The 27,486-nt window shown below is 48.4% G+C and overlaps 1 protein-coding gene across 1 annotated transcript in view; it reads left to right on the forward strand.

Moving 5' to 3' along the window:
- Positions 1-27,486, forward strand: part of MYO5B (myosin VB) — a 335,388-nt gene that overhangs the window by 235,136 nt on the left and 72,766 nt on the right. The window contains exons 16-18 of the mRNA XM_044920870.1: positions 10,343-10,498; positions 11,346-11,443; positions 16,843-16,929. Of these exons, the coding sequence (XP_044776805.1) occupies positions 10,343-10,498; positions 11,346-11,443; positions 16,843-16,929 (341 nt within the window). The remainder of the gene's footprint in view (positions 1-10,342; positions 10,499-11,345; positions 11,444-16,842; positions 16,930-27,486) is intronic.

Here is a 27,486-nt window from a genome sequence, read left to right on the forward strand (position 1 = left end):
GGGTGAGGGAGAGAGTGTCTGGTTCTGCCGGTGTATTGATTTTTGTTTTGAGTGTCTCTCCGGAATCTTAAAAAGTAAAAGAGGAATCTCTCCAGATTAGTAACTGACATTTTTTCCCCTTTGTTGGGTATTTGTGTGTTATGTAGTGATAATGAATACATATAGTTAACCTCCTGGATCTTACAGTCCCGTGGATTTTGGTAATGCTGTGAAGGTCAAGAAGGTAGTATGGAAAAAAAAAAAAAAAAATTTGTTGGGAGTCCCCAAGGCCACCTCCAAATTCAATTATTTGCTAAGACAAGTCCAAGACCTCTGAGCAGATAGTTACACTTGAGGCTGTGACTTATTAGACCAAAAGGCTACAAAGCAGCCAACAAAAGGAACAGTGCATGGGGTGAAGTCCAGGGGAAACCAGGCCCACGCTCCCAGGAGGGGAGCCACTGGGAAAGGCGCGGCACCACTGTGCTTCATTCCCACAGCACGGTGTTGTCATGTGAAGTATCGGCCAGGGCAGCTTGTCTGAGCCAAGGCTCAGAGCTTTTATGGGGAGTCAGTTACACAGGCACCCTTTGCCTAGCATGTACCAAAATTCCAGACTCTCAGAAGGAAGGCGTTCAGCGTAAACCATATTGTTTGCATAAACCATTCGGACCCAGTGAACCATTCTTACCAGAGTCTGGTGAAAACCCTCCCCAAATCCAAGTTCCCAGGCCCCAGCCAAGGCCTTTCCAGGAGTAGCAGTCTCAAGCTTGCTGTGTTAGCTCTTTTCTGTACAGGGGTATCATTTTAGGTTGGAGGTCCTGGGTTTTTATTAGACATGAATACAGACTCATCAATTTAAATAGCTTTAAAAGCATTCTCTGCCATTCCTTGACCCACCTTTTCATCAGGTACCATTCTGCATACGCAAGCATATTGGTACATCTTTGTAAGATTTGAAATGAATCACATTATACATAGTTCTCTCTGACTTTTCACTTAGATCTTTGCTGTCTTTCCACACGACTATGTATCTCTTTTTTTAAACAGTTGATATTTTGCTAATTGAAATAAGGCCGTAATGAATGCCCTTTGCATAGATCTTCGCTTGTGCAATTACATCAGTCAGGTAAATTTTTACAAGTGAAGTGGATGGTTCAAAGAGTATGCACATTAAAAGTCTGTAGATATTCCTAAATTGGGACTGTAAGATAGGTCTGGGATCTACTCTTAAAAGATAATGGTCCTTCTCTTCCCTACCCACCTGCCACACACTAGCTTTCCCCTTTACCAGCTAATCTTTTTAAGAACCAGTGACCTTCTTGCCAACCTGCAGTCCCATCCCAGCCTCTCACAGCATTCAGAGATGAACCAGGAGGGGCCTCCAGGTCTACCAGACCCTAGTAGGAGGATGGCTGAGAACTCTCCACCCTGAGCCCATTGCAGACAATCCCAGAAGGTAAAAAGCAAAGATCGAAACCAGGTCCCTGTAAACCCGCAGACGGACCCGACCCAGACTGCAGCTATAAATCAAAGAATGGTTCTCACCGTGCTTTAAATCCTTCGGACAGATGGACTTGTCTGGCAGCACCTGTCATGGTAGCGTTTTTGAAGCTCATTGTTCACTGAGCTTGTATCGTCTGTAAAACTTTGTTTTTACAGCAGTCCTATGAGGTTTATGTTTCCAACTCCATATTGGAGTGTAAAATAAAGACCTAGAAAGATACAAGGCCCTGGGGCTTGGAGTTAGTGCCCATTTCTTGTGGTGTTTTTCATCTCCCTGAGCATAGATAAATCTCAAATCCTATATGTAAATTCATAATTTTACTTAAAGCATTTTTATTTTATGGGACACCTATTAGCTTTTTTCTTTTGTGTGACACCCCTGATAAGAAATTAAGAAATCATTGTGAATAATTAAGCTGTATGGGATGGAAGACTCCCATGTAGCCTACCAGCCAAAGGGATGTTTAAAGCACTCCCACCAAGAGCAGTGAAATAAAAGTGTTAATGAGAATGTAATTAGGAAAGCCAGTTATACTAAGAGGTTATCACGTAGCTAATTGCTTTCTCAGCTATTGGAGAGCTATAAATAGAGACTTAGGAAATGCCTCTTTAAAACACGACTTTAAGTCCTTAACAGACTGATTTGTTGTAGGTACTAAAAGTGGAGGTTTCTCCTTCTCCGTGTTTGTTATAAAAACAATATTTTACCCAAAAAAAGAATCCCGAAAGGAGCACATATTTAAGATTTCCTATGCCAGGGCAGCACTGCGTGTAGGTCAGAGTGACAAGCAACGGATGTGGAGTTTGTCAGTAAGCGTTGGGCGGCCAGGACCATCCTGGGTGGTGGTTCCCAGGCAGGCAGTCCTGAGGCTGGGTCTCCACTCATCCCAGCAGAGGGGATCTCAAGACCAATCTGGTACAGAGGTCGAGGAGACCGTATTGGCCCAAGGCCACCTAGCCTGGGCCGTAGCAGTCCCTGAGGTCCGAGAGTCACAATGGCGTACCTCAGACAAGGCCCAGATGCGTGTGCTCTGGGTCTCCTTCCTCCGACTTCGGCTTGACTTCAACTCCTCGAGGAATGACACTGTATGTGTGTCTGTTGTTTCCGCACTCGTGTGGTCTTTGTGGGCCACAGACACATTCCACTTTGAGCAAATACATTTGCTTTTTTAAAACGTATTTTTTTCCATTTCGTGTTTCCATTTTCTATGGGTGAATACCCAGTAGTGGAATTACTACAGCATGTGGTAATTTTATTTTTAATTTTTTGAGGAACCTCCATGCTGTTTTCCACAGTGGCTGCACCAGTTTGCATTTCTACCAACAGTACGTGAGGGCTCGCTTTTGTCCTCTTCCTCGCCGATACTTGTTATTTCTTGGGTTTTTTAGTTTAGCCATTCTCACAGGTGTAAGATGATACCTCATTGTGGTTTTGATTTGCAGTTCCCTGACGATTGGTGATATTGAGCATCTTTTCATGTGTCCATTTACCATCTGTGTGTCCTTTGGGAAACTGTTCGGGCCCTCTGAATCTTTAAATTTTTTTTTTTTTTTTAAAGATTTTATTATTTATTTGACAGCACAAGTAGGCAGAGAGGCAAGGAGAGGGAGAAGCAGACTCTCCACTGAGCAGGGAGCCTGACGTGGGGCTCGATCCCAGGACCCTGGGATCATGACCTGAGCCGAAGGCAGCTGCTTAACCAACTGAGCCACCCAGGTGCCCCTCTTTAAATTTTTTAAACCTGATTATTTTTGATGTTGGGTTCCCATATCACTTGCAAATAGCGTCTCTCTTCAGTGGATGGGTGAGGGGAGGGATGAAATAAAGGATCAGGGAGACACTTAATGATGAACACTGAGTAACGGATAGAAGTGTTGAATCCTTATATTGTACACCTGAAACTAATATGCTGCTGTTAATCATACTCCAATTTAAAAAGTATTTTTAAACCTATTTTTCATATAACAGCTTTGAGATATAATTGACATACAATATAACACTTTCAAGGGCGTTTGAAGTGCTTCCTATTTAAGATCAGTTGGCGTTGGTAGTTAAAAAAAACTTCCAAAAATATTTAGAATAGTAACCACATAAGAACTTTTTAGTCGGTAAAACCATATCATCCCCTTTCCAATACAGGAAAGTCCAACTTTGTCTTTAACAACAAAAGAAAAGAAAAGTGCTGAGACTTTTCCTCCAAAGCCCATTTAAAACCCCTTTAAACAAAATATTTTGTACCTAAAAATTGGAGCTTTTTTCCCCCGAAGGGCAGCAGTACCCATGTGAAAGAACTGCCCGAAAAGGAAGTGTATTTTTTATTAGGTCTGCAGCCAGGTTTCATAGATAAGGTTCTGGGCAAGAGATTCCAATCAAATGGTTCTTCGAGCATGTCTTTATTTTAGTTTCGTGTGTCTGTTCTAAAGGAAAGGTGTTTTGTGTTCTTACAGAAGTGAACAGACATGATTTCCAAGGTAACAGCTATGTATATGTATATAGCTGCAATTGACATTTTTCTTAAACTATCGAATGGTCTGTAAAAAGCGTTTTCATACTTCTTTTAATCCCTCTTCAAATAGATTTGCTTCCGGCTTTTAAAAATCTATCCATAGCCTTGAATAGCAGGCAGTACCACATAAGTGACAAAGAGTATCAGGCAAGTGCTTGGTTTGTTTGAAGGTATCATATCCCTTCCTGATAGGAGGGAGCAGATTTTCAGAAAGGCCCCTGTGGATGCTGCTTCCCAGCACTGCCCCCAGAGGAGCTGGAGTTGTGCATTATTGGTCACTCAGCTCATAAATAGACTTCCCAGGGCCTCTAAAGTGCAACTGGAGTTAGTTAAGGAAAACACATTCTCATACGTTCATTCTTCTGCATGAATTGTCAGTCAAGCAAGAGCTTCACGTAACTACTTTTCATTGAGACTTCAGGTTGGTCTATGGTTGGGACCCTGCTGAGACCAGGAGGTCCCTGTCTAGCCCAGGCCCCATGTCCCAGTGGGTAGATGGGGTAGGTGGTACAGCCATCAGTATTTCTTGTTTGTTCTATTCGTGCTTTTTCTTAGAGTTGATGTCTCAGCAAACTCCTCTCCCTCTCCACCCCAGATATCCTATCATTTTCAAATGCAGTCTCAATAGCCAAGACCTATAATTAAAACCTAGCTTTTAAGATAAAACGCAAATTCTCCAGATTAAACTTGGGTTGTGTTCTTTCCCAAATTCTAGCACAGGGCCCGGGGAGGAGCTTCTGATTGAAACAAGAGAAAGGGGCTTCAATTTTAAAGTCTTCTTACTGCTGAATCTGGTTTCAAAGTTCCGTGTGCAGCTTTAATACATTCTCTTGACCTTAGAAGTTAATAGATTTTTTCAGAGAAAAAGCCAGTATTAATGATTTCTGTAAATTAGACTCCTGAAACCGTATCATCATGCATGTGGTAACTACTACCCCTGACTCGAACGTCTTGGAAATCCATTTTAGAAAGTATGTGAATTACAATTTAGTCAGTATTGTGTTTAGAAACAACCGACTGGATGAATCACTGATGTCTTTAAAATGCAAACCTGCCTTTAGCCTCTGGTTCTTTCCCTGTGGGAGTTTCTCCGCTGCAGTCTGACTGGGCACTTGACCCTTCGTCATGTGTGCCTCTGGCATCAGCCCCCCCCCCCCCCCCCCCCCCCGTCCTTCCTATGCCCAGGCTGTGTCTCCGCGCCCCCCACTCACTTCTGGTTTTGCCGCTCCCTGTGTTCTCACTATGTGTGATGGTGGCTTTCTGCCATAGACCATGAGGACTCACGAGTCTTTACACAAGGAGTTGCTGGATAAGGTTTGTATTTGGAGAAGACTCTGGCTGGTGGGTAGGATATGTTGGGACGAAGGTGTGTCTGGAGCTGGACCCTCAGGTTCTAAGCACCTGCAGTGATCTGGGAGGCCTGAATAGGGCAGCAGCATTCTGGTGATTCAGGACTGCTGGAACTTGACTGTGGACAGAACTTGGGGATGTGGGGATAAGAAGTAGGGTGTTGGCAGGCTCTCTAATACAAATTTGGGCAGTTGGTGGGTGAGGGCCATATAGGCCATGTCAAATTTGGAGTTTCCAGTGGAACACAGGGAGGAAGATAAGGAGCAGATAGTTGGAACTGCAGATCGTAATTGTGGAAGAACCTCAAGACTAGAGAGACAGGCTTGAAGGGGGTAATTGAAGCCATAGGTGTGAAGGAGACTGTCCAGGGAACGAGGGTTAGAAAAGGTAAATGATGAGGATGCTGTCCTGGGAAACGGCAGCACTGCGGGGAGACAGGCAGGAGGATGGGCCCATGGGAGGTGCCGGGAAAGAGCTGTGGGAGGGAAGCAGAGCTGCCGAGTCAGGGAAGAGGGCCTCCCAGAAGGGACTTGGGTCCTTCACCAAGGACAAGTCGGACTGAGAGTGAAGCTGGGCCACTTCCAGCCACCAGATTTGGCAAGTAGGGTCCCCAGAAGTCACTCTCAGGGTCGGTTTAGGCAGTGTGTGGGGTAGACCACGGCATGGCGGGGAGAGGGAATTGGGGTTGAGAAGGGATGACCCAGGGCGGTGTCCACGGGTGCCTTGCCTGAGATGGGGGGGGCGTGGCATAGGGATAGCCAGCTGGATGGGGAGATGGTCCTGCAAGGAAAGAACTTGAACAGCTACGTGTTGAAGGGAAGGCACCTAGGAAAGGGGAGAGAGAGACTACAGATAGGAGAACATGTCGGAGTCTAGGTCAGACTTAAAGGAATCTCCTTTTTCAATTCCCTCATTTTTACAGATGAGAAATTTTAAATCTAGTAAGATTGAGGTTTGCCATGGGTCACACAGCTAATTAAGTGGTGGAGTCGGATCTAAGAGGTCTCCTGACCTTAGCTCAGTGCATGTCCTGTAGTACCTTACATCCCAGGGATCCGCTAGGTGATAGGCTCTTCTGTCTCTTTACTGCTCTAGAGCTTCCTGTGCAGTGGACTTCAGGCTCTCTGTTATGCTGCAGCCAGAGTGATCTTTCCAAAAGATCCCTGGTCATTGCTCCCCTCTGTGACCCATTGTGTGGGCTCTGGAGCCAGGCCATCTGGATGCGATTCGTAGCTTTGCCACTGACCACCTCTGTGATCTTGGGCTCTGAGCCTGTGTTTCCCCATCTGTAAAATGGGATGTCATACCAAGTGGTCACTGGGAGAACTGAATGAATTTTATGCTTGGTATATTCTAAGTGCTCAATAAATGTTAGCTGCTCTTATTTAAAACCCCCCCCCAAAAAAAAAAAAAAAAAAAACCTTAATGGCTTCACATTGCTTTTAGGATAAAGACCCAAATCATCAATAGAGGATTTTGCATGAGCTGGTCCTTCTTGCTTCCCCCTCGGGATGTGTACGAAAACTGTACTGGCATTATATCAGTTCCCTGAACATGCAGATATTTTGCTAACATGCTTTCCTAACCACCACCACCACCCCCCCCCCCGCCCCCCGAATGACCCACCAGCTCCAACATCACTTTCTAAGAGAAGCCTTTCCTGATTTCTACCCTGGGGCCCTGATTCGGTCATGTGCATCTGTTGTTTATTTCCTTGAGGAAATCATCTTTTTGTCATTAAACTTTTAATTATGGGGTTAATTGATGAGAGTTCACCTTCCATGCTAGATCATAAACTCCATGATACTTAAGAGGCTCTGTTTGGTTTTATTCATTTTTGTGTTCCCAGCTCCAAGCACAGTATTTATTTGTTGGATGTGTGGCAGTCAGTTAAGTATTGGTGAGTGAATGAACAAACCAGTCCATCTAGTTGCTTGACAATATTTACTAATATTTACTTCCTGGTCTTTGAAAGCACATGGAAATAATGAGTTTATCATTTTTATGATGTTGGCACATGCACATTTTAGCCACAGATTTTTAAAATCCTATCGGAGTCATCTTTATTCCTCTGACAGCCTAATTACTTCCCCCTTGAGAAAGGCAGTATTTATGATTTTGAAATACCATGTGTGGACAAAAGTTGTTGATCTAGTTCCAAAAATGCTGAAATAGGAACTGAATTGTCACCTGTTGGCACCTGAAACTCTCACTGGGGTGAACTCCCAAGCCACTTGGCTGACAATAAGGGCCTACGGCAGGGATTGGGGCGTGTCTTATTCAGGAATATGGTAGCTTTTCCTAGTGCTATGGTGTCGTCACCAGCTGATGTCAGTCACAGTGAGGATGGACTTAAGCTGCTTATCCGAGATGATCTTTGGTCTTAAGGTCATTAGTTGGTACTAATTTTAGACTGAACTGCAAACCCAGACCATGGAGTTAAAGAACCACAACCTTTATTTGCATGTACATCACTGCGGTAAGAAATGGAAGTCAGGAGCTTCTGATGACTGGTGTGTTTGTGATCAGCGACAAGTGCAGAGTGCAAATGGAACTTTACAGAATGCGTGTGTTGACTCCACGTATGCCCATGTGTGCGCACACAGAGTTGTTTAACTGCTTTGTAACCCATCTGGCTAGCTAATGTGTGGTATAAAACTCTTGACTTGTGGTATGCAATTACTTTGGACTCTCAAATTGAAGGCTTAAAAACTGTTAACTGATAATACCTAAGAGTGAGGTTAGGAGGAAGTATTTTGTTTCCTCTGTTTTAGTGTGAAATCTTGATACAGAAGATCTACTCATAATTCGAACCAGCATTTGATGCTGGTCTTCAGCGTTAACCATCATAACCTTCTATGTGCTCCTCTCTGTGAGATATTTCTGCACAGGACCAGACTTAAGGCTTGGTGAAATTAGGCGTTTGACCTACGGAAATCCTACAAGTTACCTTAATATGCAAAGAATAGCAGAGGTCCTCAAACTGAGGGATGCTCAGTGAGCAATACATCTGCACTTACCTAGTTTCGCACAGAAAATGCCTGCACTTATTGCCACTGATCCTACCCATGTCCTGGGGGAGATCAAATGGCAGATAGCCCCAAGGGGATGGGATGGTCCCTGCATGTTTTACAACCCCCCAGTCACATCACCTTGCAACCCAAGCATGCTACGTAATAAGGTTGTGGAAACCGCCTTTGAGTGAACTAAGTCGCCCAGATCTAACCCCCAGGTTCTGGAATAGTTATGGTGCCCCTAGCACCATCTTGCTCCTTTTCCCAGATGTTGTAATATACTAATATGCCGAGACCTCAAATGTTTATATTTATATCACGATGACATGCTGTGAGGCATGTCTGATTGCAGGAAGGGATGAGCTGGGGCCTACGCTGGGTTGGAATATGAGAAAGCCCATATGTGTTGCCTAACACAGCTTCTAGGACTTTTTTGAATACCCCTGAAATACTGATGTGTGGAGTACCGACGGGAGTGTGCCATTAAATTGTGAAATTTGGGTCTCTGCTTTATAGGATTCTTCTACTTCCCAAGCTGTTGGCTTGGTGCTCAGTAAATACTCCTTTAAACTGGTACCGAACTTGCGGAAGGTCTGGAAAGTTAAATGCAGGACGATGTCAGCATAAGTGGACTGTCACTGCCATCTTGAACCTGTAGCCTTCCATGGAGATGTTGCCCTTCAAGCTTTCCTTAGCCTCAGTCTCCTGCTACAGATTTCATGGGATGCTGTCATCTGCAGGGATGTTTCATGAAGTTCCCTTTTATGTGTTCTTCCTTCTCTCGTGATGACAAGGACCCTGTTCCTGCCACCATCCCATCGAAAGACCAGTGCTGGCTCCACCAGATCCCAGCCCCCCCACCTTGCGAAAAGCCTCCAGTAAGGAGGATGATGCACAGGTGCATCAGAGATGGACCGTATCTTAAACCCATGTGCATTTCCAGTTTCTTGATATTGCTGGTATAAATGACCAGGAGACCGTTATATATTGAAACAGGCTCTGACTGGGACATCTGGAAGCCGGGGTTCTGGCCCTGGCTCCGTCACTAACCAGCAGCCCCAGGTGAGCCGATACCGGCCACCATGCCTGGTGCTGGGACAAATGGAGACGGAAGCAGGATTCTGGAGGGTCCTTTCTCCCTGAGTTTTTTTTCTTACCTGCCCATCGAAGAGGTGATCTTTATGCTCTGTGCTCCAGCTCTAAAATTCTATGATTCTGAGTTTCCTCTGTAGCTCAAAACATTTACCATGTGGGCAGATTTCTCACGTATATCCCCCTGGCAGTGTTTGAGTGCTTATGATATGCTGGGCACACTACTATATGCTTACGTGAACTATCTCCTTTAATCCTTTTCCCTGCCCTCCTCCTCCATCGAGGGGGAGCCCAGAAGGCCTTAGGCTCAGCAAGCTTGGGGCTCAGGGCCCAGCACAGACCTCGGCTGGTACTTGGGTGCATGATGGAGACATGAGGGGGTGACCCAGGAAAGCCCATGGAGAAGGCAGGGCTGGGCCTTAAGAGATGGGCCTCTCGGGATGAGCAGAGAGGAGAAATTCTAAATTCTAGAAAACGTGCATTACTCCAAAAAGACACTCTATACTTTCTTCTCCCCTAGCCACCACTGAACTCCTTTCTGTTCCCTGGACATTTCATGTAAATGGAATCATGCACAACATGGTCTTTTGCATCTGGCTTCTTTAACTTGGCATGTTTCCAGGGTTCATCCATGCTGTCGTGCATATGGGGACTTCATTCCCCTAGGTCATTGAACAGTATTCCGTTGTACGGATCTGCCACGTTCTGTTTATCAGCTGATTGATATTTGCGTTGTTCCCGCTTTGTGACTGCTGTGAATAATGTGATTATGGACTTGGGTGTACAAGTTTGTGTATGGTTGTGTGTTTTCAGGTCTCTTGGGTATGTACTGGAAAGCTACTTGGAAAGTCCGAGAGATCTTGTGTTCAGTGTTCTTCCTGTCTTTGTTTCTAGTTCCCACTAGTGGCTAACTTGTTTCACGATGACAAGGACTCCGTTCCTGCCACCACTACATCTGGGAAGGGCTCTTCTTCAAAGATCAACATTCGCTCCGCCAGACCCCCCCTGAAAGCATCCAACAAGGAGCACAAGAAAACTGTGGGCCACCAGGTCAGCCTCTGGCAGGACGCTGTGGGTCAGGATGCACGTGACCAGGCCGGCCTGTCTGCAGATGGAGGATGGCTGCAGAGTCAGAGGGAGGCCAGAGCAGCCTCCTCATCTGCAGCCTCAGCCCCCAGCTCAGTCCTTATGTCCTCTTTGAAGAAGGACACTGGGAAGCCCTCTCTAGAGAGAACAGACCGAAAAGAGAAAGGGGATGAGTATAGCCCCAAGCAGTGCATTTAGTTCCCCTAATAGGACCACAGAGACCTGGTAGAAGAGGCAGGAGGGTCCTAGAATCCACAGGTTGGGTTAAAGAAGTCTGGGGACTAGAAAACTGAAGCCCCTTCTGCGGGATCTTCGTGGGATTCTATGTCCAGCCCAGCAGCCACGAACCTTTCTCTTGCAGTGGACTTGCCTGTTCTAGACTTTTCACATTACTCTCATAACTTCCAGGACACCCAGGCACTGGAATTTGGGGCTCCCCAGCCTCTGGTTTAGGAATAACCAGCTTCCAGTCACCGTGATGACTTCTGTCCTGTGTCCTAGCACTGACCCCCTCTCATCTCATTCGATCTAGCATGCTGGGTTAGATGTGTTAGCAGCTGGGCTCTCCCCCATTTGGTTTAAAGAGTCCTAATGCCTGAATGCGGCAGGGCCTTGATTTTGGACCTACAGCAAGGCAGGAGTGTCAGGGAGAATCTGACCCCGGGTCTCTGAATTTTGTCCCGTCCTTCCTGGATTCATGATGATGATAACGGTATCAACAACTATCACCACCAATCTCTGGGCATTTCTTTGTTAATTATACATCTGCAGAATGTTAAAAATAACTGGGCACTGACTCTTGTCTCTCCAGTTCCGTACCTCCCTGCATCTGCTCATGGAGACCCTGAATGCCACAACACCACACTACGTGCGCTGCATCAAACCGAACGACGAGAAGCTCCCCTTCCAGTAAGTGCCTGTGCGGGCATTGGCCAGCTGCCTCTCGGCTGCAGTCAGGCTGATCAAGCCTGGCCTCTTCATGTTTCCTTAAAAGTTCAGGTGGAAGAGAGTGGGTTGGGGTGGTCTGCAGCAGGATGAATAGTTGATCTTACACTTCACAGATGGTTTACGTGCTAAACACAGGCCAACAGACATTTACCAAGTTCCACCTGTCTGCTGTTTAGAAAGATGCGAGAGGATGAGAGGATATAGTTCCCTAATCACACGGAGTTTACAGTGGTGTTGAGTGTGCATTCCTGAATCAGAGAACCACATAAAAGTGTGTAAATGTAGATGTACCTGTGTCTCATAGCAAATATTCAATTCGGAGGTAGCAGGATAGCTGGAGTGGTCAGAGAAGATGTCTTCCATGGGGGAACCTTGACCTCAAATGACGTGTTGAGTGATGAGACATGATGGTCCTATTTCTCACATCCCCTCTACCACTGAGCTTCCAGAGTTATTCATACCTACTCACCTTCCCCCACCCCACCCCTCAGCCTCCTCTGGTCTAAATTCTTCCCCTATCTTGGATATCGTCTTCCAATTCTATCCACGCCCACACGGTTGACCCCACCCAAATCTATATAGCAGTGACTCTTCAATGTCTTTGTTCATCTCTGGTTTCTGCCAAATTCCAGACCAGACTTTTTGAATGCCTCCTGAGGTTTCATTGGCTGATTCACATTCAACATGTCTGAAATCAGACTCCTTGCCCCCGCCCCCCCTTCCACCTGATTCTTCCCTCTTCCTTATTCCCCAATGTCCAGTCATTGTCAAAGTCTCATGGAGTCTGCTTGAAAATGTGTTATTTTGGTTCCCTTTTCTCTTCCTTCTTTCACCTTGCTATAGACTCTGTTACTTGCCTGGAATACTGCCCTAAGTCTTTAGAACAGTCTCTCACTTACCTCCCCAGCCCCATTATTCCAATTGCCCTGAGCCACCACACAAGCTGTATCTTCTGGTCAGAGGAGGTATATTTCTAAGTTTTTAAAGCACTTCATTCCTAGCTTTCTGACTTCCTTTTTGGTCCTAGCATAATTTCTTTCTGGGAAATATAATTTCTTTTGGCAACTCCGTCTGAGTGAATATCTGAACTCCCCTCTGCCATTCCTGTTATTTCATAAAGCTTGACCTGCACTCAGATGGACCTTGTGCTGAAAAAGGTCAGGAAGACAACACCGAGTCCGCCTTCTTTGAAGCATGCTGGTTGTTGACTCTTTTCCCTTCCTCCCAATTTCTGAGAAGTGGTTAGGAATTCCTCCTGTGTGACATCTGTTTACCAGCTGACTCCGGGAGAAGAGGCTATTAGAAGGGCAGCATGCGTGAAAGACTTCGATTACGTGTGAAGGGCAGGAGTGGCGTGCAGGGACCCCGGAGAGGAGAGTTGAGGGCTGGGTACCAGCTCTGCCGTCAACCACCTGTGGCCTTGTGCAGTTAGTTCCTCAGAACCTGGTGCCCTGCCACCTTCTGGATTATCTTGCTGGAACTCCCCTCCCAGATGAAGAGAGATGCTGGGGGCTTTCAGAATGACTGTCTAGTCCTGATGGGCCATGTTTTGCCTTCAGGACCCAAATCGCCCTAATAAAGTGGGGAGAATACTGAACCAGGTCAGAGCACCTGGATTCTAGTGTGGGCTCTACAACCGATTGTTTGGCTGATCCACAAGTTAGCCCTATACTATTCGTCGCCTTTCTTCATCTGCTAAATGTAGCTGAAGCAGATCATCCTGATGAAAGAAATCAAGGAGATGATGTAGATGATTTGTGAGAAGCATAAAAATTTTGACGAGTAAAATATATAACCATTATTTAAAATATATTATTTAAAAAAGATAAGTATATATAATTCCAGAAGGAAAGTTCTGTATAACTCCCCACCCCATCCCCTACAACTGCTTTCTCAACCTTGGCATCCTTGGCATTTGGGGCCAGGTAATATGTTGTTGTGGGGGGCTGTCCTGTCCACTGTAGTATTCTGGTGGCATCCCCATCACTGTGACAACTAAAAGTGTTTTATGATTGCCAGGTGTTCCTTGGAGGACAGAATCGCATCCCCCAGTGTAGGACCGCTGTCCTACACCACGTGCTTTGATAGCATCCCTTGTTGGAAAAGTCTTTTTCCCTCTGCTGCTTCCTTTATTCAAAAAACATCTATCATACCCACTATTCACTGGACACTGGGCGAGGACAAGTGGAATGACAGAAAGGTCCCTCATCCTTGAGGCGTTGCCAGTCGCTAACCACGGACAACAGCATAGAAGTGACTGCCAGAGGGTGCGTGGGAGTGCTGCAGGAGCGGAGAGGTCAGGGGGGTGCTTACGTGTGCAGGGAGGAGGTGGCCTGGGGGAGTGTGATCCCCCTGGGATCGCTGGTTGGAGGAACTAGCCAGTTTCCTGAGGGCCAGTCCCCCGAGCTCAGAAGTGGACAACCCTGGGAGTCCCGGGGACCTCGAGTGTGACTGCAGCACGCCACAGAGCCTGGAGATGGGTGGGAGGGGGCAGTGTGGCAAGAATTGGGGGAGTGGCGCGTGACTGCTGAGGGGAGCCGAGTTCTCAGCTGCCGGCTCTGCTGAGCCTGCACATTGATTGGGAGGAGAAAGTATAGCCCTGTGTTTCCGCGGTTGGACCCTAGAGATCTTTGGTGACTTTTTCAGTCCAGAATTAAGTGTTGCTTGTCCTCACTACGGTCCTCCAAAATTTAATAGGGGGGGAGGAGCTGCTTTTCCACTCCCGCGGACCTGGTAACACATGCAGGGAGGCTGACGGAGAGATGCTGGTGACAGTGAGCTTTCTTTACCATCGAAGAGATAAGCTTAAGATACAGAAGGCTGGCTGGCTTTACACATCCCCTGGGGGGTATGAACAGGGAAAGAGGCTGACAAGATCTTTTTAGTGCAGTGTCTGCTGGTTTTTTCCTAATAGTGGTCTTCTTTTCTATCACTTAGTCCTTACAACCAACCGGTGAATTCTATTTGGGCAGATATTCTCAGTTTCTGTTGAATAAATGAGGAAAAGGAGCTACAGAGAGGAAACGTTGCCCAGAGTGGCATAAGGTGTTGGTGGCCGTACCAAGTTTTCTGCTTTGCCCTTGCTCTCTTCCCCCATCCCGCGGGGAAGAGAGCGTTGCCGACTCGGGAGGAAAGTGCGCGTGTGAGCAGGGCAGTGGGGAGGACTGCAGGTGGGCCCCCAGCCCACAAAGGACGAGGGGTCACAGGTGCTTGCTAAGCACGCTGCCCATCCCCGGCACACACAGGTTGAATCAGACCCAAGCCTGGAGAGCACAGGTGCAGAGAGCCTCGGGGGGAGAGGTCTGCAGCCCCCAGGATGCCTTCCCCGAAGCGCAAGCACACCCACCGTGAGTTCCTAACTTGGGGCCCAGCTGACCACCTTCGAGATGAGAGCAGCAGAGCCTGCGTCCCCAAGGCTGCCTCGGGTCACTCCAGGTTGCAAGCAGCCTTTGTGCCCCATGTTCTCAGACTCCTCACTACCACTGCACATTGGTTAAGGTTTTTCTGGGACCCCAGAGCTGTGCTATGTCCTGGCGATAGCTCAGAACTGCTGCAGAGGGGATGATCCTAGTGAGAGGCTCCAGGTATCGCAGAGGCTCCTCACCTATATTCCTTTGGTTTTCTTTCATCCTATAAGACCTTCTGCTGAGGAGCTTTTTGCCTGTTTAAAAAAAAAAAAAAAAATGAAATTAACTCCTCTGAAGTCACTGCCTTGCTCAGGACTGTGAAGACTTTAGTGCTCAGTTGTCCCTTACTCAAGAGCCATGGGTGCCGTGGGACTGGGGTAATCAGGAGGACTTCCTGGAGGAGTTGGGTGTCCAAAGTAGCAGGACTTGGGCAGGTTCGGGGACAGCAGGAGGCCAAGGGGGCACGGGCCTGGAGGACAGTGTGGGTGTCTCCCAGGACAGGGAGCCCCAGGGCTGACCTGGAACGCGGAGAGTCCCTGGACTCAAGGTCAGCTCGTGGTCTTCAGTCACCTGGAAGGTGCCTGTGGACCCAGTGCCTCTGCCTCGAGTGACTGCTGGGTCCTTGGTGTAGGAGAACAGCTAGTACTGGGAGCTGAGCAGCTTATACAGAGAGGTGGGAAGGCAGGACAAATCTCCGGTGGGGAGCTGTAATCCATCCTGCGGAATCCTGAGTGGGCCTAGCTGCTGGGAAAACTCCCAGAGTTGTCAGCGAGGTGGCAGACACTGGTGGTAAGAGGCTGCCCCCTGGTGTCCTAGAGATAAAGCTGCCCAGCTCTCGCCATGGGGCAGACAGGCCTCCTGTCAGCTTGGCCGAGGTATGTGCTACAGCCAATGAACGTGATCTGGGGATCTGAGCCTCAGCCCTGCCTGCCGCCCAGTTCCCAGAGCAGGAGCGCAAGACTTGTGGCCCTGGGCTCAAACTGAGCTGAGGAACAGCCCAAACTATAGAGATTAGTTCAGCTGAGTTCTTTCCCCAGGAAGACCCCACCCCCCACCCCCGTTCCGATTGCTCTAGCCACCCCTGGCCACTCTCCCCCCTGGCCTCTTACAGCACCATGGTTCTCACCTACGGCTTTGTGCACTTCTATACACTTCTCTCCCAGGGCGGGGACTCTTAGCCGAGACCACGTCTGATTGCTGATTGTACAGTGTCCTATTCGACGTACGTGTTGGAGTACTTCCCAGTTTTCAGGGCTAAACAGCAGTTTAGGGCACATGAGTTGTTGAAGACCTGGCTCAGGTCTCTGAAGACGGGAAGATCAGTTTCTTTATCTTAACCAGGAAGTGGTAGCAGCAACGATGCATGTGTGCTAATGTTGTCCCCGGTGCTGGTCCAACTGCTTTCCTGGGCCGTTAGGTTTAATCTTTGCACTAACCCTAAAAAAGGGACACTACTATTATCCCCATTTTATAGGTGAGGATACTAAGGCCCGAGGAGGTGATATTGCCTTCCCGAGGTGACACATGCAGCTGGTGAGTGACCATGTCACAATTCAAACCCAGCTCTGCCTGGCCCGAAAGTCACCCTTCTAACTCCTGAGCCAAATACTGCTTGTGGTGAGTGTATATGATTTGGCCTTTGAACGCAGATACCTCCATGGGTGGAACTAATAAGGGAAGGCTCTGGAGAGGAGGCATGAATGGGTCTTGGATGGTTATGCCAAGAAGAAGATGACGTATCCCAGGTGAGACCAAGAATGTGCACAGAACTGGGGTGCGGATATGGCTCATGCGCCTGCCAATCAGTGTCCTTTGTCGGTGCTTGGCCCCTGACCTTGTGCTCAAGGTGTGCGATGGTCTGTGTCTCAGTACAGGAAGAAGTCCTCTGTCCCTCTCTCCTGATCCATTTCTTTGCCAGCATGGCCACTCACAGCTTGTCTTACTGTTTTGCAGCTTTGACCCGAAGAGAGCAGTGCAGCAACTCCGAGCGTGCGGGGTGTTGGAGACGATCCGAATCAGCGCGGCCGGCTACCCGTCCAGGTAATGCGCCCACTAGCCACGCGCCTCCTGGGGCAGCCGGAGCCTGGCTCCCCAGGGAACCTGTTTCCACGCTGTCAGCCAGAGACCCATCCTGCATAAAGTTCCTGGACACTGAGGACCCAGGCAGGATGCTGACAGGAGAATATCATTTGGCCTGGGAAGCATGGGAGTCCATGGTGGCAACCTCTGGGGCAGCTTTTCCCATTTCAGATTGGCACTGGTCTGGGCGAGGGGCGAGCTAGAGCTCCAAAGGGGATTTCTTCTTCACTCCCACGTCGTTCCCTTTACTTTTTTTTTTTTTTTTTTAATTGTTAAATACACTTATTTACTGTCTGAATCACTTTGAAGTGTACATTTTGGTGGTGGTAAGTACATTATTTGTGCACCCATCTCCGGAACTCTTTTCATCTTGCAAAACTGAAACTCTGTGCCCATTAAACACTAAATCCCCATTTCCTCCCCCCTCCAACAGTTGGAAGCCACCGTTCTACTTTGTGTCTGTTTTTGACAACACTGCGTCCTTCATATACGTGGAATCCTACAGTGGTGGTGACTGGCTTCTTTCACTTAGTCTAATATCTTTAAGGCTCCCCCACGTAGCATGGGTCAGAATTTCCTTTTTGTGGCTGAATACTATTCCATTGTATGCGTAGACCACTTTTTGTTTATCCATCCATTTGTCAGTGGACCCCTTTACCTTTAAAAATAGAATCAAATCTGTGATGGAAAATACAATCTTGAATTTCAGAAACCACTATCAAGATCTAATTTGCTCTGTGGATATGTCCTTGAGCCACCTAGAGTCTGTTGAAGCTATGTCAAGACTGGATCTTTTCTAGATGCTTGCTTGAAGTAGGAGTGAGGTGTGGATAGGGACCTGTTAGCTCTCGTGAGGTCATACTGCATACCAGCATCTCACAGACCAGGTGTCCTCTGCCGTGAGCTGAGCTGAGCCAGTGTAGTAGCCCAGAGCGCATGGTGTTTTCCCCAGGGACCCCTGTCCTTGGAAGTCCCGTATGTGTCAGGAGGTGGAGGGAGCTGGAAATTGGGAGGAGGACGTGCGGGCCAGGCCTCCCTCCCCGCCATCTCCAGCTGGAACTTGGCCACTGTGGTGGAGGAATGCCTTCATAGCAACAGGTTTTGACCATGCAGCCATGTAACCAGCAGCAGCTCCCAAACGTTAGACCCAGGAAGGAAATAAGTGATGGAATTAGGAGTTTGCATTTGACGCGGAGAGCACAAGAACTGCCACTAATCTGGAACCCCCAGGCAGCTTTTACAAAACCCAGCAGGTTGGAGCATTGTTCAGAACGATCTGCTCTGGCCAGAGTGGAAGACTGTTTGTGTTTTCTTTCAACCAAGTCTCTCCCTGCTCAGGAGAAAGACAGGGAGTGTCCTGGGGCTACATCTCCTTTCCCGAGCGCCTGGGGTCTGAACACAAATGGCTGACAACTCCATGATGAAGGAGGTGAGCCATGCTTACCCTTCTCAGGTGAGGGCTCTGGCCTGCCTTCTCCCTGTCTGCCCTGCAGGGCCCGGCATCCATGTTTTGATTGAGGGAATGGGGCTCAGGCCACGGGCACAGTAGCTTTGTCTTGAGTTCAAAGAACTGTGGTCTAGCCAATTGGATCAACTTCCAGTGGCTGCTCCAAGCACAGCATTCAGATCCGACGGGGTTCATACAACTTACAAACGTGGCAAGGACCTTAGGGAGCTGCCTAGCCGCTGCTTCTCAGAGCGTGCTCCCCAGGCAGCCAGGCTCCACCCCTGCTTCTGCTCCCCTATCTGCTGGCGTCCCCCAAAAAGTCTGTAGTCTACCATCTTCAGTCCATTGTTTCTCAGAATTGCTTTGCAACCCGTTAATGGGTCAGGAAATCAATATAATGGGTCATGACCGGCATCTTATTTAATAAAATGACCCGGGATGGAAAATAGAAGATGGCAATTTGTGGTAGAAAGGGTATTAGTGAGCTCACTTCAGCTTTATATATAGACATGGCTGCGTCATGATGTAAAACACTTTTGCTAATGAGGCCCACAGAAGGAAGTGAACTGCTCAAGGTCACTGTGGCCGGGGTTGAGTGAGGACTTAGAACCCCCCTTCCTCTGCCCGGCTGCATGCTTGTTGCCAAGCATCTGACTGCTCATGTCGGTGAGGTGGTGCCATCCAAACAGGGGGATCAGAGGAGAGAAGAGCAAGGGTAGGGTTTTCTGTCTGCTCCCTGGGGCTGGGCCCAGACCTGAGGCTTGGAGTAAAACTGCACCCTGCCGGCCCCCATTTGTAAATAGAAATCCAGACTGCAGAACTATGTGTGGCCTGGGCTAGAGCCAGAAGAGCCTGTGGTTGAACCCTTGGCCTTTGGAGTCTGGTCTGGCTTGCGTGGTCCGCTCCCATCCTCCTTGGCTAGGTAACCTCAAGCGAGTCGATCTCCGAGCCTGGGTTCCCTTATCACGAAGTAGTTCCATCATAGGTGATTGAATTGAAAGACATAATGCATCTAAAGTCCTCCACACGTTGCAGGCACCTAAGCATTTAATAACATGTTTATCACTCATTAGATATGAGCAAGAAACTGCATCCTTATGGATGTAATTATCAGGATAAAACAGGCCTATGCTAGAAATGTTTATTTTTGTGTCTGATGTGCCTGGTCACCTCAAAAGAGCATTCCAAAGTTCTCTAAGGAATTGAAAAGGCGGGTCTAAGAATTACCTAAAGTCTGTCGAAACTGGAGCTGAGATGTCCCATGTTCAGCTGTTGAGGGTCCTTGTGCAAGAACCTTCGGGATCACGGGTCCTCACAGCCATGTGCTTTGCAGCACAGAGGCCTCCAGGTGAGCCGAGGAGCCCAGGTGCTCATCTCTGTCTGTCACATAACTGGTGCTGCTGGGGGGCTTGTCAAGCAGGAGGCGTGAACGTTGGGACCCTGCCACTCCAGGGGAGAAGAAACCAGGGAAGCGTGTGAAAATGAGATACTCTAGGGCAGCTGAAACTGGGGGGATCCATCTCAGGATGTCAGGAGTCACCTGTTTTGCCAAGAACTTTCTAAAACAATGAGTTGTTTGATAGTAAGACGAGCGCTTTTCAGAGGGTGTGAACCTCTTGTCTTGGAGACCATCAAGGAAAAGCCAGGAGTCTGGGTCCAATGCAACTAGCTCTAGACGATGCTTTAGGCCGAGGTCGCCGTGCATCTCTGCCGCCTCGGATTCACCCACTGAACTTGCAGCCTCGTGGTGAAATCCGAGTGACCACATGTCCCACCCACACTCCTGCCGGGTTGCTGGTGCGGTACAGAATCCTCTGTTAGAAGAGGTGGAAGAGGGAAAAGGGACAGGGTTTTACTCCTGTGGTCTTACCTGAGCTTCTGTAGAATGAGAACGTGTTCTTGCCTTCATGTCTCCTCTCCTGTTAACCTGGCCGCCCGCTCCACATCTCCTCCCCTGTCCAGCTTCTAGCTCTGTGCCGATAGCCGGGAGGCAATCAAGGATCTAGGTCATGACCTCAGCCCGTCAGGAGTCACAGTCTAGGAGAAGGGATAAAAACCTAAAACAGAGAGCAACATAGAATTAGGCCAAGTTTGGAAGGAAATGTGGCTTCATGGAGGAGGTGAGGTTGAGGTGGGGCCTTGAAGGGTGAGGAGGCTTCGGATGGGTGGGGAGGCAGCGGGAGGATCCCGCCAGCCCGGGAGCAGTGCCATGTCCAGGCACAGAAGGGACGAGAAGTTCTCCTGCCCAGTGATCCGGGAAGAGACCTTCTCTGCCAGTCAGTCCTCATTCATTCTTCCTGTTCCGTCTTCCAGTTTTAGCATGCCAGATAGGCTTTTCTTCTCATCCAGACCACCTCTCCCTCGGCCGCTGAGAGAGCCCGCTGCTTCCAAGTCTTTAGACCTCTCCTGCCGTTCGTTCCAGCTGGTTGCAATCAGTGTCACCCGCAACGTTGAGATGCCCACAGACTCGCCTCTTACGGGGCAGCCGATGGGTGTCTTTTCTGCCTCCCTAGTTGATTCACACTTCTTTCTACCAGCTAATCGCAAGGGCATCTGTACCTTTTGTTTTCCTAATTGCAAGTATTGTGGAGAGTGTAGGGAGGGAAGGAAAAGCTGGTATTTTCTGCTCCACGGAAAATGTTACCTAAACCTGTGATTTACACGTTTGGGCTTAGGTCCACAGTGCTGCCTTACCTTTGCTGACTTAGCAGATTTTGCTGAAGGCTCAAAGGGAAGATTCCCTCCCCAAACGGCCATTTGAAGTATTATCTTTTGGAAAGAGGCGCCATGGTTTTATGGCACTTTTGTTAGTGTTGAGATAGACCTGAATCATCCATATTATTTCATTTCGATGCTAATCCCCTCTCCCAGAGCCACAACACCCAGGATGGCCTTCCTTTGAAAGGTGAGCGGTGGGGAGAGGGCTGGGGGGCAAAGCTACCCCACCTGTAATCTTGTGACTCCGCACATCGCCTGATGCACCTGCCAGTCATGGTAAGCATTTGGAGTGACCTCACTGCTTCAACATCTCCCTTACTGCTTCATCCTGGAGGTTGGGGTGTCTGCTATATCTGGGGATAAAGCAAGCAAGGTGGTACACCTGTGTACCCATCAAGGTGTTAGCTTTTGAAGGAATGTAGAGCCGAGCAGTCATTTTGTTAGCCTGACTCTGGGACACGTTTGTGAGCCCGGAGGGACCTGAGCAGACTGGGGAGTCCTCTCAGAAAGAATTTGCCTCCATGGTGCTAAGACTCAAGACAGCAACGTGATTTCACTTGCTTTAGCTTGTCAAGTGACCACAGTTTTGCAGAGCTGTTGTCCAAGGAAACTTCAGTGGCTTCTTTGATGAGGGGGGATTACAACTCAGAACATTTTCCTACATTTCTCCAACTTAAGTGGCCAAAGGGCACATGCCAACTCTTTCCAGGGAAGAAAATGCCAAAGAGGAAAGAAACGCATGGCCCAGGGTCTCAAGGACTTGTGATGAAATGTCCGGAGGCCACTTCCCCAGGAGCCCATGCAGAGGGCAGCCCTTTGCAGCCACGATTTCAGGCCAAGTTCCAGCATCCAGCCTACTGATGCCCTGGGCACAGGATGCTTAGCCCTGTTCTGAAGCGAACACGTGCCTAATGCCTCCCCCAAGCCCAGCCAGCCCGAGAGGACGCACTCGGGGTGGCGGGCCGACGGCTGCTCTCTGGAGGTCCCTCGTCCCGCCCTCAGCCTCTATACTTGTCTATTTTTATCTGCCTAAAAATTATGGCTCTGTGAGTCTGATTTAAAATGAAAATGTATCATTCCATTTGAAATGTGCTGCAGTGGCCAAGAAATCTGCCCATTATCACATACATAAAACACTGTGATAAATGCACTGTCTGGGAAGAGCAGCCTGGCCACCGTTACCTGGCTCCCGGCCCCCACCCCCAGATGTGTTTTATGCCTGTGTGAAGCTCTGTCTCCCTCGGGGGGTGGGGGTGGGGTGTTCGACGCAGCTGTGTGTCCCAGAGGACTTGTGAAGCAAACTCCATTTAACCACAACACGTGTGTTGTGGGAGTACGACTTGAATATGCAAGGTTTATATTTAAAAACAAAACTCCTGAACCTTCCATGCATCTCCTCTTCGCGTCAGGAAAACCTCAGCGGCGCCTTCTAAAACGACTCTAGAGTGGTTTTCATTATATTCCCAGCATTGTACAACCATCACTACCAATTACAGAATGTTTTATCACCCCAGAGAGAAACCCTGTTCCCATTAGTGGTCACTAGTGGTCACTACCTCTTTCCGCCTCCTCCCAGCCCTGGCAGCCACTAACTTTCTATAAGTTTGTCTACTCTGGACATTTCATACCAGTGGAAGCCTATAAGTGACCTTTTGTGTTATCCGGGTTTTAACACGTATCAGAACTTTATTCTATGTTGCCTAATACCATCGTATTGTAAGGATACACTATGTTTCGTCCATCATCAGTCGATGGACGTTTAGGTTATTTCCACTTTCTGGCAGGTATGAATAATCCTCTGAATATCCATGTACGTATTTTTGTGTGAACATGTATTTTTATTTCTCTTGATGATATACCTAGGAGTGGGATTGCTGGCTCGTTTGGTAACTCTTTACCCTTTTGAGGGCCTGCCAGACTTTTCCACCGTGGTTGCACCATTTTATATTTCCACCAGCAATGGATGTGGCTTCCTGTTTCTGTACATTCTTGCCAACAGTTATTGTCTGTCTGTTTTATTATAGCCATCCTAGGGGGTATCAAGTGGTATCCCATTGTGATTTTGGTTGTATTTCTCTGATGATTAATGATGTTGAGCGTCTTTTCATGTGCTTATTGGCCATTTGTATATCCTCTTTGGAGAAATGTACTCAGATTTTTTGTCCATTTTTTCAACTGGGTTATTTGTCTCTTTGGTGCTGTAGGAGTTCTTTATATTTTCTAGATACTAGTTGCTTATCAGATAAGACTTGCAAACATGCTCGCCATTTTCACCCTTGTGATAACCTGCCCTGCCATCTGCGGGGGTGGTTCTTGGTGGCCTTCTGTTGTAAAGACTGTGTGATTTAGAGCCTCATACGCTGGTCTAATTGGAGGGACTCTATCCTAGAGTTTGGTTTTCCAGCCAATCTCTCATGAGGGAATCTACCCAAGAGAAGGGAAGTACACCGTGCGACCACTTTGACAGATCCACTATCCACTGAGGACCGCTCAGGGAGGCATGTTCCCTAGAATGGTCCCACATGTAGATGGTTAAATCCATTATAGGGCTCTAGATGGGAACTCAGTCAACCAAAACATCACCCTACTGCGTTTGCTCCGCCATTCACAGCAGCTGGGTTTACCCCATGCTGTCTTGAGCCTGAGGAGCTTGTTATAAGGAAGCATCTTTTCCACCTTGCCTCTGCCTCTGATTTCCCTATCCTCACCAGGAGCCATCCTAGGTCCTGGGCTTTTCCCACACACCCAGCTGTGACTACTCTAGCAGATCAGCACACCTCTCTAGCAGGCCAGGGGCACACAGGGTGAAGGAGGCCTTCATTCCACAGGAAGCACGACATTGAAGTCTGTGAGTCCAAATCCAGGGAGAGCAGGGCTGAGTGTGTATTCTGTCCCTGAGGCCACTAGGACTCTATATAGCCCAGGATCCAGGCCATAGTTGGGGCCTAGTAATAGACTAAGAATGGGAGCTCTTCTCCCACCATTAATGTGAAATGTCTCGAGGAGCAGCAGGCCTAGGACTGACTTAAAAGACCTGTCCAGGCCAGTGAACCACAGCCGTAGTGCAAGCAGGAGACGACCTGTTCACGGCCCCCTGAGGAGGACAGAAAGCGGGAACAGAAGCGGTGGACTCACACTGTGGAGGCAGATGGTAGGCATCGTTGGTTGGTCTCAAGAAGGTGGTTTTCTGGACTAGAACTATGTTCTATAGTAAACATTTTGCAGATATTTGCAAACATGTTTGCGTTATCTCGAGGAATGGCGTGGTAGGGAATGGTCTCAAAGAGGTTCTGTGTCCATTTGAGCACAAAAGGATTGTCCTGCTCCAAAGCCAATAGTGTCCCTTTTGAGAAACACTAGTAGAATGAAAAGGTTTAACATTTGGGATTCCATCCTCTTTATTGGTCAGGAAAATACCCATTCTTTTAAAATGTAAGTAACTATGAAGATACTGTGTTAGGTATTGAGAAGTTTAGAAAATGTATCCTAGCCCGGCCAGAGGGGGCTAGAGTCGAGCGGAGAAGCTAACACATGTACAAAAACTATCTTTTATAGAAAGTATAAAGCTCTGTATCCCACACGGAGACAGGAATCGTTAATTCCTCTGGGAGGGAGAGAGACTGTGGTAGTGGAGTACTTCAGGGGGAAATCCTGGACATGCTGTGGTCCTATAGAGGGGTCTTTCCCAATTTTTACATGGCCGCAAAATACCTCCATCCAGATGTCCCTACCAGATCAGGAAGTTCTGTTAAATTCTATTTTTTGAAAAACAATCACATTCTGGTTAGCTTCACTTGGGAGGTTTTTCTTCTACAAGTGATGGGGCCTTTCCTGCAAGGACTTTCTCTGTAAAAGCACAGAGGTCCACAGAAAAGAGAATCCCCCTTTGATTCCGGGTCCTCGACGGAAGGACACTCGTACATGCCCAGATCCCGTGGTGGCCATGTGCTCCTTGGGTAGCTCACGATGGGGAGTACCCACCCAGTCCCTTCACAGCGGATGGCTTACGTTCTGCGGGCACCTTCCTCCCCCATCGGTATCACCCTGCGGCAGGTGTTCCACGAAGCCTTTGTAAGAAAAAGGGTGGGAGTCAGGCAGGAAGGGAGAGTAACTTGGATGGGGGAGGGGGGAAGCTCTCTAAGCACTCCACACCCGTGAACTCCTTGGCCACCCCAGTGTTGGAGGTACTTCGTGAGGTGGGTGATGTTCTCTCCGTTTTGGAGACGTCCTTGTGGGACGAGAGCAAGACTTGCCGGAGGTCACACTGCCGGCCGGAGGCGGAGCAGGCGTCTGTACCCCAGGCTTGTTCTGTACTGGCCTGGAGGTCTGTGCAGTCACATCTCCCTCCTATCTTGTTTCCTTGAGCCTGTAACCTCCCTGAGTTATGGAACTGTCAGCAGTAAGAGATCTTCAAATTAGAACCATTTAAGGTTTTTAGCCCAGCTAAATGCTGCTCTGATTATTTCCCCCGGAGAAATTGCAAACTCATAGGGAGAAATAAGATGAGTACACAAATAACTGTATTGCAGGGGGGGTGGGGGGGAGGTGCCCTCAGAAAGTCACACCGAAAGTGCTGAGCTGCCTCGGAGGGAGAGCCCACACCTCCCTGAGCTGGCAGGAGCAACGGCTTGATGGAGCCACATGTGGATGGGTGGGCATGAGGAATAAGAAGACTCAGACCTTTTTCTGTGTACATCGTTCCATTTGCACCCTACCCTACATGGAAATATCAGAATGGCCTGTGTTTAAAGCTTGGGGTTTGGGGCAGAAAGAGCTCGGGAGAAATCCGGTAGCGTTCGCATGCATTAAAAACAAACTGCACGTCTGATTTGTGGCTTATCACCTCTAGTTCTGTTCCTAAGCCTCCAGAATCAAGATCGGTCAGACATCAGGAGTTGTCTTGACAGTTATTGTACATGAGTAGAATAATTGAAGCAGCCTTTAGCTGGGCAGATAACCTTCAGTGTTTCCATTTCTAAAGCTGCCTGTTAGAGATGGCCGGGAATTCGGTGGGTTTAGTTCCTAGTCCCCTTGCAACTAGAGGGGCAGGGAACCACGGAAGGAAAGTAAGTGAAGTGACCCTTCCCCAGGCCATAACCCAGAGGCGTCGGGGGCTCCTCGTGCTTCCCTACCCTCAGGGAAGCTGCACATGTCATGGGGAGCCCATGAGCAGGGCCATGTAATGCCTGTTCAGCTCTGAACAGAATAGAGGCTGCCATTACCTTTGTGACAGGATTAATTAAAAGGTAAGAATCGTGGAAACAAAGGGTATGAGTGGTCGCCAGGGTCTGGGAGGGAGGGGAGAACGGGGAGTGACTGCTAATGGGCCTGGGAGCTTGGTGGGGGATTATGAAAATGTTCTGGAATACCGTATTTGGTATGGTTGCACAACTTTGCAAATATTAAAAGTAAATTTTATGGTATATGAGCTAGCTCAATAAAGCTGTGTTTTTAAAAAGGCATGACTTCTAAACAAGCATCTTACACGGGGAAAAAAGGAGAGTGCTTTTTGTCACTTGCTCCTATGCTCCCCCCACCCCCCGACACCCATCACTAGGTTAGAAATCTTCCCCCAAACCAAGGTAGGTGGTAACTGAGGTGGCAGAGAGGTAGGGAGCTCTGTCCGGGTGTTTCTTTGCCTCCCATGGTGCTGAGAACGGCCTGGGAGGGAAGAGGGACCCAAGGCCCATGCTGGCGGATGGTTGTGGAGTGTGCGAGGAGAGGCGCTCAAAACCAACCAGCCTCCCAAGCATGTGGTGCCCACCACCCCCCAGGAGCACCTAGTATTCCACAGTGCTCAGTTCTTTGGATGAAATTTTATTTAAGGCAAACATGTTCCAGGAGGAGGGGTAGGATCCATTTACTCCCCATTAATACTTGAGAATGAGATGCATGAGCACCTGGACATTCAGCGAGGCCACAGGTGGTGGTAAGTGGTAGATGCACAATCTCCAGGCAGCACCTAACTGATTTCCAAGCAGGCGACGAGGACCACATGTGTCCCTGGGGACAGGGTATGTGCAGCATCTCCTAATGCTTCTGAAGGGGCAAGTGGGGGCTGATGGTGCACTCTGCCGAGGACGCAGGACCAGGGGGATGGATGGCCGGCTCCACCTTCAGAGGGATTTAAATTGGGAGTTCAGGCTCCATAGAGTAGCCTAGTGTGGAAACAGAATGTGCGATGACGTGAGGAGGTTGTGGGCATCCCCCTGAACCCAGGTCAGGAGCCAGGAGTGAGCGTGAACATCTGTGTGAAGGGAGGTAGCTTTCAAGAGAAAGGGGGCGGACCCTGCCTAGAAACAGTTCACTCATTGAAAAGCTTGCATTAGTTTAAGTAGAGCTCTCCTCAAAGG

Source organism: Neomonachus schauinslandi, chromosome 14 (assembly GCF_002201575.2).
Source record: "Neomonachus schauinslandi chromosome 14, ASM220157v2, whole genome shotgun sequence".
Classification (NCBI taxonomy): Eukaryota; Metazoa; Chordata; class Mammalia; order Carnivora; family Phocidae; genus Neomonachus; species Neomonachus schauinslandi.